Raw genomic sequence first — 7759 nt, 5'->3', positions numbered from 1 at the left:
GAATGATATACTGTAGATAAACTGCTTCAAGGTGTCTAACGCGTCACGTCTGTTTGCCGTCAGTCGGGGATTGTGAACTCCTCACCAGCGCAGTGGTGTGGGTGAGTTAACCGGTCAACATATCAACGTTTCAATGATAAGAAGCCACTGAAAGACAATGTTGATCACCTCACACTTTGTTATCGTTCAGACGTTCATCCATCATGCTCTATATAACTGCGAGAGTCTCACCTGCTTCACACTCCGACATGTGTTCAAAACGGCTTTCATGCACCACGACACAATGACATCACAACACAGAACTTTTTTATGAGGTGGCTATTCGTATAATTTCTACGATCTTTTTCGTATCGTCGTATCTGGTTTAGGGTGGAGACTTCATCAGTGTTGGGCAAGTTCCTCTGAAAAAGTAATTTTTTACTAGTTACTAGTTAATTAGATTACTGTACAAGTTACTCTCTTCAAAAAGTATTCAATTACTTATTACTAATTACTTTCTATATCCTACATCAACCTTGATGAGTTAAGTGATTCAAGGATAGGCATGAAACGGCTCTTTTAATTCATTCAAATAAATCATATTAAACTACATAAAGTAGAATTATTAACTGACCAAAGTATTACAAATGTGAGAATTATACATTAAAGCAACATTTTAAAGTTAGACTTTGAGTTTTGATGTCAATTCCACTATTGCGCACACATATATTACACACAGTATTTAGTTTAATTACATCAGAAGTAACTGTAATTCAATTACAGAAAAAATAAAAGTAATCCCTTACTTTACTATTCCAAGGGAAAAGTAATTAAATCACAGTAACTAATTACTTAGTAACTAGTTACACCCAACACTGGACTTTATTATAGAGCTTTCTAATAATTGCATGAATTAAATAAGCCACCTCATAAAATAGTCATGAACTCATGTGAGATGAGGCTGAAAGAGGGGAGATGACAGGAACAAACTTTAAGGCTACGGTTTTAGTTTCCTCGTGTTTGCAGCTGAAGCTTTTTGTTGTTTTTGCCTGCGATGTGAGATTTCAATCTGACACTGACACACTCCCTCACGACACACACCTTTTATTTGAACCTTATGACGTAACCCAAACGTTAACCCTATTTACGGGCTGAACTACAAAACCTCCGTCCTTTAGCAAAACTCTTTTTAACATTTCCAGGAACTCGATCGTCCCTTCGCGAATGTTAGACTCAACACTGACGATTTAACACAACAGCTCTTAAAGGGACAGTTCACACAAAAATGAAAATTCTGTCATGATTTACTCACCCTCAGATAGATAGAGAGAGACCTTCAGAAGATATTTGGAAGAATGTCAGGAACCAGACAGATCTCATCCCCCATTTACTGCCATAGTAGGGAATATAAATACTGTGGGAGTCAATGGGGGTTGAGATCTGTTTGGTTACTGACATTCTTCCAAATATCTTCCTTTGTGTTTAGCAGAACAAAGAAATGTATACAGGTCTGGAACAATATGAAGGTGAGTAAATGATGACAGAAGTTTCATTTTTGGGTGAACTGTCCCTTTAAATCTCATGTATTCACCTTCATGTCATTTAAAATCATTGTGACCTTGTTTGCATTATATTCATGAGTTTTCTGAAGTCAAACGATAATGTATAAAGGAACAAACCCAAATTGAAATCTTAGCGATTCTGATGTGTTTGTGCAGTCTCAGCACAAGAGTATAAGTGGATGACGTCTTTGGGTTTGTGCATCACACAAATTGTCATGTGACAAAAGAAAAAGTTGTTTGGATGACAGTGTTTCTTTAAAGTCGCGGAGGTTTTGGGCTTCAGTATGCGTTCAGCTTAGATCGGAGAGATGTTACCATGTTAACTGCATGTCTTGCACATGCTTCCCTCCCTCCCTCTCCTCCCGTCACGCCGCCTCGACCCCTCCTGCTGATAATCGTTATTTTTCACAGAATTACAATCAGTGACCAGTGAGGACATGTGCTTCCGGTATGTGTTCGCTTCTCAGCATCCTCATCTCCTGCACGGCCCGCTGTCACCGAGACCCTCAGAAACACAAACTGAGCATCTGTTCTTCTTTTCCTTTAAAGAGACACATTAGAAATATTCACGGGGCTGCAATATACTTTTGACATTAGACAGCACGGAACTAAAGCTCATGTGTTCGATTCCCAAAAATAAAAAATATTCATAATGTACATGACATGTAAATGAATATTTTTCTCCACTCCAAAAAAAACAATTTCTTACTGGATATTTTGATGTTTCGTATACTTTAATCAAGATGCAAGATAGTTGAGAGGCAGAATTACACCAACATATTATGTCTTGTTTTCTAAAAAAAATCAACTTAAATTAAGAGGGGAAAAATCTGCCTATGGGGTATTAAAAATATGTAATTAGTTTGACCTAATTAATAATAAGTACTTAATTCAGGTTTATTTTTCTTACTCCACTGACAGATATTTTTCTTGTTTTCTGAAAAAAAGGTAAAAAAATTAAGTGAATTTATTCTTCAACCAGAATTTAATATACCATGCATACCATAATTTCCGAAATGTGAAAGTTGCTGATGTCTTTTGTTAGAGCCTAATGTACAGACTAGGGCTGTCCAATGATTAATTGCATCCAAAATAAAAGTTTGTGTTTACATAATATATGTCTGTGTACTGTGGATATTAATTTTGTATTTATAAACACACACACATATACATATATATATATATATATATATATATATATATATATATAGGTTATTATAGTTATTATAGTTTTGATTTTAGTTTTATCCATATTTTAAATTTAAATTTAAATTTTAGATTTTTAGTTTCTGTGTTAATTTTAGTTTTGGTATATGTTTTTTTATGTTTTCGTCTTATAATTTATTGCTATATTTTTTATGTTGCTATAAGATTAATTATTTTTTATTTTTGTTTATTATTATAATTTAAACGCTTTAAACTTATTTCATTTTATTTTTGAGGCAACATTTCAATTAAACTTATTTCATTTTATTTTTGAGGCAACATTTCGTTTAAACTTATTTCTTTTTTTTAGGCAACATTTCAATTAAACTTAATTGAATTTTAACAGTTAAATTTTTTCTTTAGTTAAGTTTTTCCAATAATTTTTAGGTCAATATTTGATTTGATTTCAATGAACATTCAGGTAACATTTTCAAACTTAAAATTTTAGTTAACTAAAATAACCTTAAACATTTATTTGTTTTTATATTTTTGTTAAATATATGCATATGTGTATGAGTTTATAAATACAAAATTAATATTCACAGTACACAGACGTATGTAAACAAACTTTTATTTTGGATGCGAATAATCGCGATTAATCGTTTGACAGCCCTAGTACAGACAGACCATACAGACATACATGAAAAATGATGTTCACAGAACACACACACTAGAGAAAAGCTCCTGTCATTCATCTTTTAGACAGACAGACAGCAGCATCTCTCTCTCTGAGGGTCTCTGGGACAGACGGCAGATTCTCTAAAACACTGCATGAGCTCTCAGTATGTGATGAATGTTCCTGGGTTTAATACATCTTAAGCTCATTGAGCATCTGTAATAAATTACATTAAAGCCCATAAAACAAGTGTGTGGGGTAGTGAAAAAAAAACCTCAACACATCTTTAGAGTTACATCTGTTTGTATTCGACAAACTCCAGCTACCAGAGAATTTACAGCTCAGATAAGGAAGAATTCAAAAGCTTTAACTAAGATATGTTGTGTCTGCCCCATAGACTTGTTAAGTGCTTTAATGGAACCATGAGTTTTGCTTGTTTTTATCACTGGAGAGTTTATGTTATATACTGTGAAAATCAACAGCATGTCACAGATGTCGTATGTGAAACTTAACTTGTTTTGAACCCAGAACATTCTTGTAAACTTTTCACAGCCGTGGAAAACTTCAGACAGTCAGTCGAATCTAAAAGCAGTTTGCAGAACGGCTTGTAGAAGGAGAAATTGTCAAAGCGTGCCCGACTGCAGGTCTCAGATCAGATTCTGTAACCTGCGTGCACTGTAAAAAAAACCTGTTATTTTGTTATTTTGTACAGATTTTCTGCGTAAAATAAAAAAAAATTAAAAAAAAAAAATTAAATACAGTCAAAACCCGTAAAATTACAAGAAAAAGGGGGAAACAATTTATTACATATCCTGTAATTTTACAGTGATTTTTTTAATTTTACGGTATATTTCTGTCAGTCCCGCTGACAGAAGATGTGTTTGTTTTCTGGATTTTTTACAGCGTGTGTTTATATAAGTATCATATTTGTTTGTAGTTTTTTTTGTATATTTTTCGTTTGCAACACCTGATCTCGGTTTATCTCATTGTCATGTTCACATCATTATTTATGACCGCTCGCACTGAAACACACGCTAGAAACATTCACACAAACACACATGTCTGTGACCTTTAGGGTGAAACTGATCAGCGGGGTTAAAGGTCAGGTGGATTTCGTCTGCACTGTGTCTCCTCATGGCACTTCATTCATCCATGGATTGAGTTCTGTCTCTGTTTACTGTGTTTTGTCATTTAGAATCAATAAAAAGGTTTAATGCAAAAATGTAATTAGTTATATATATATATTCATGCAATGATTAAATATTTCTATAAAATATAAAAAATTTTGCTAGCAGAAAAAGAATAAACCAAATTTTAATTTCCTATTCATTCAAGTCTTTGACCCGTTTGTATGTTGAATAATAAGAGTGAAGTGAACATCATTTAGAAGATGACGGAGTTGTGAATGTGTGTGTCTCTCACTCATCTTCCTCTGTCTGTGTTCCCATGGCAGCCGACGACCCCCGGCCTCACCTACCCGACCCAACAGACCCACAGACTCCTCCTTCTTAGATTATTAGCCCCTCCCACATGCGACAGACAACAAGGACAGACACGCCCATACAGGCTGAAACCCCTCCCCGGTGTTCATTTAAACACACACACAGAATCCCGCTGTACAGTTCAGAATCTGAATAGCACAATCTGATCGGATTATTTTTGACAGATTCTCCATTAAAACATGTTTCACGACTACACTTGACCACGGTAAAACCACGCCAAACTGGAGAATCTCTGGGTTTCTTGTCTGGTTACTCATTGATAAAACGTATTGATCACATATTGAACCGACAGGAGGTGCTGACAATTGCTCTGATTTCTGTTGCTTGATTTATTTTCATCGTCACGGTTTGTTTTTCTGATGCATTATCTCTGCGAAGCGTCTTCAGATAACTGCATCTTTCTGGAATGAGTTCAGTTGTGTTTCTCTACATTATTTTGGGGCTCTTCTTTTCTGTTTGTTTTATATGTGTGTCGGGCTGCAGTGCTCCTTGAGGTCACGGGCCAGAAGACCACACTCGACTCCCCTGAAGGGTAATAAACTTTCCTGGAGTTACACGACCATTCATCTTCTGACACATAGAATGATTATCATCCAATGATTATTGTTGGCTTTTCCACACTGTATACAGTACACAGGAGAGTGTGTTTTGTCTTCTGGACTCGGGTCATTTAGCGTTTGTCCGCTGAGGCTTGGCTTGTGTTTAACACTTACGCTTGTGTCTTGTTTTCCTTTTCTGCTTTCACGGCTCAGTCGGGCGAACAAGGGCAGCACTTCTCGCCCCGAGAGCCCCATAACCTGCTCATAGCACCTGCTCGTCCCTTCTCCGCTTTCTTCTTCTTTGTTTTTTCACCCTGCAAACAAACCCATCAGCACAACAGAACTGACGTGAGAAACCAGGAACAGAGAGATGGAACTCAACAACCCTTTCAAAGCATCTTCTCATGACGACCAGACGGGTGGCGGTGAGACGTCTCTTTTTGGTTGAACCCTCCTCCACCTTCAAGTTCATCGCTATGTAACTGCCCTCTTTACGGCTCATGTTAAAACGATTGTGCTGACACAAATCACAGCATGCCGTGGTTTCTCACGAAATGTATATGTAGTGCTAAAAATCCTTTTATTGTCCAAAACATGATGTGATCTGTTCACCTTGAGAAATCAAACATCCGTTCGGTAGACCAGAGAGGCTGGAATGAATTATAGAGTGCAATGTATTTTCAGATCAGTCGTGTTTACGTCACATATTTCCAAGTTGAAAAGATATTCATGCTGTTTGGGGTGAACAGACGATCTGAAGTTTTGTGTGTTTACAGAAATTGTTTGTTTTATTTCATAGAAAGCTCAAGACTGTTGAACATTCGGCAGATTCACACGCTGCGATCAGAATGAGACATGCTTACTGCACACTATATACTGCTTACAGTTAAAGCATACAAAGAAACAGCTCTCATTTTACACCAATAGACGGGTTCAAAGTGACAACATAAACAAACATTACTGCGCATGCGCGCGTTGGGCTGCAGTTAACGTCCGGTACACATTCAAAAACAATAAGAGCGCCTGTAGATTATTTCTGATAATAATCCAAAGAAACCGAGAAGAACCGTTGTTTGGCTAAACTCGTCTCTCCAACATTTTGAATTTAGATACCTGCGATACCAAGCTCAACCGCTAGATGTCAGTGTACCATACGGCTTGTTCAAACGCGTCAAAACGACAGGACTCATTCAACGAATTGTTTATTTAATAAAATGAACATACAACAAAATCTAACAACTCGTTTAGTTAATACAATACAATAATATTATAAATGAATATTAACAAATTAAATAAATAGTTATATTATTCGACACTAGCCAAACACGGACCGGAAGTTAACTGCAGTCCCTGTGCGTGCGTGCGTGCGTCCGATGAAACACATATAGGTTTTCTATGAAGCCTGTTGCATTATTAAAGTATTCATGAGGTCTCATAAAATGTTATGTTCTTGTTTTAACTACAGTTACAAAAGTTACTGTACATACAGTTATTCCTTAAAGGGTCTAAAATATTATATAAAAAGTATTTTGAGACAATGGTCAAGTTTTGTGTGTGTGGATAAAGCGTCAAAGTATGAGCCGTGCATTGACATTTTGCAAAATATATAATATAATTTAAAGGGAGAGTTCACCCAAAAAAATGAAAATCTGTATTCACCCTCATGTGATTCAAAACCTCATACAATGGCATTCAATGTTGTTTGGTTATCAATGTTCTTCAACATGCATCTTCTTTTGTGTTCTGCAGATGAATGAAACTCATACGGGTTTGCAATGACTTGAAGGTGAATAAATGATAAAAAAAAAAAAACTTTAAGAACAAGAGTAAATGTCACTGCTGGTCTATGCAGAGAAATCAGTGGTTTGTTCAGATGTTGTTTTGTAACGAAAGTGTCACGTAACCCTTCACACCAGTGAACTGTATTGTTGTTTGTCGTTTGAGAAAACAAAACAACCCTTATTCTGAATCTGCACTGAGTCTTAGTAAAACCTATCAATGAGAAAATAATCAACGTTATTTATCATGTACATTATCTTCAATGTTGCGTATCTTTGTGGTGCATTTATGCAAATTGTGCTTTCAATGTTTAAAGACTAGCGTGTAGTTCATATGTATGATTATTGAATATTAAATTATTATGGTTAAGTTATTTATTTAAAGCTTAAAATGATGTGCAAAAACGAAAGTGTATTGATGTAAACCGGCCTTCTCTCTGTGATTGGGCAGAAAGTTGTGTAACGGCTGACAGAACGTGTGTATGTGTGTGTGTGTAACAGTGTGTCCTGATCTGGGATCAGTTTGACTGTGTCGTTATTAAAGTTCAGTGTACCAAATCTCTCCTGTGTCATCTTT

The 7759-nt window shown here is 35.9% G+C and overlaps 1 protein-coding gene across 11 annotated transcripts in view; it reads left to right on the top strand.

The window, feature by feature from the left end:
* Nucleotides 1-6703, top strand: part of dnm1a (dynamin 1a) — a 55376-nt gene extending 48673 nt beyond the window's left edge. For 2 of the 11 annotated variants that reach the window (XR_008962595.1, XR_008962596.1), the window contains exons 22-24: nucleotides 1953-1989; nucleotides 5349-5397; nucleotides 5618-6703. Coding sequence is in view for 6 of the 11 variants with exons in the window: in XM_057329046.1 (XP_057185029.1) it covers nucleotides 4817-4883 (67 nt within the window). In the remaining 5 variants the exon portion in view is untranslated. The other 9 variants (XM_057329046.1, XM_057329047.1, XR_008962598.1 and 6 more) reach the window with 8 other exon arrangements.
* Nucleotides 6704-7759: the final 1056 nt, after the last annotated feature.

The sequence above is a fragment of the Triplophysa rosa genome, linkage group LG2, assembly GCF_024868665.1.
Source record: "Triplophysa rosa linkage group LG2, Trosa_1v2, whole genome shotgun sequence".
Classification (NCBI taxonomy): Eukaryota; Metazoa; Chordata; class Actinopteri; order Cypriniformes; family Nemacheilidae; genus Triplophysa; species Triplophysa rosa.
The sequence above is the reverse complement of the archived record's forward strand: the minus strand, read 5'-3'. Positions and strand labels throughout refer to the sequence as shown.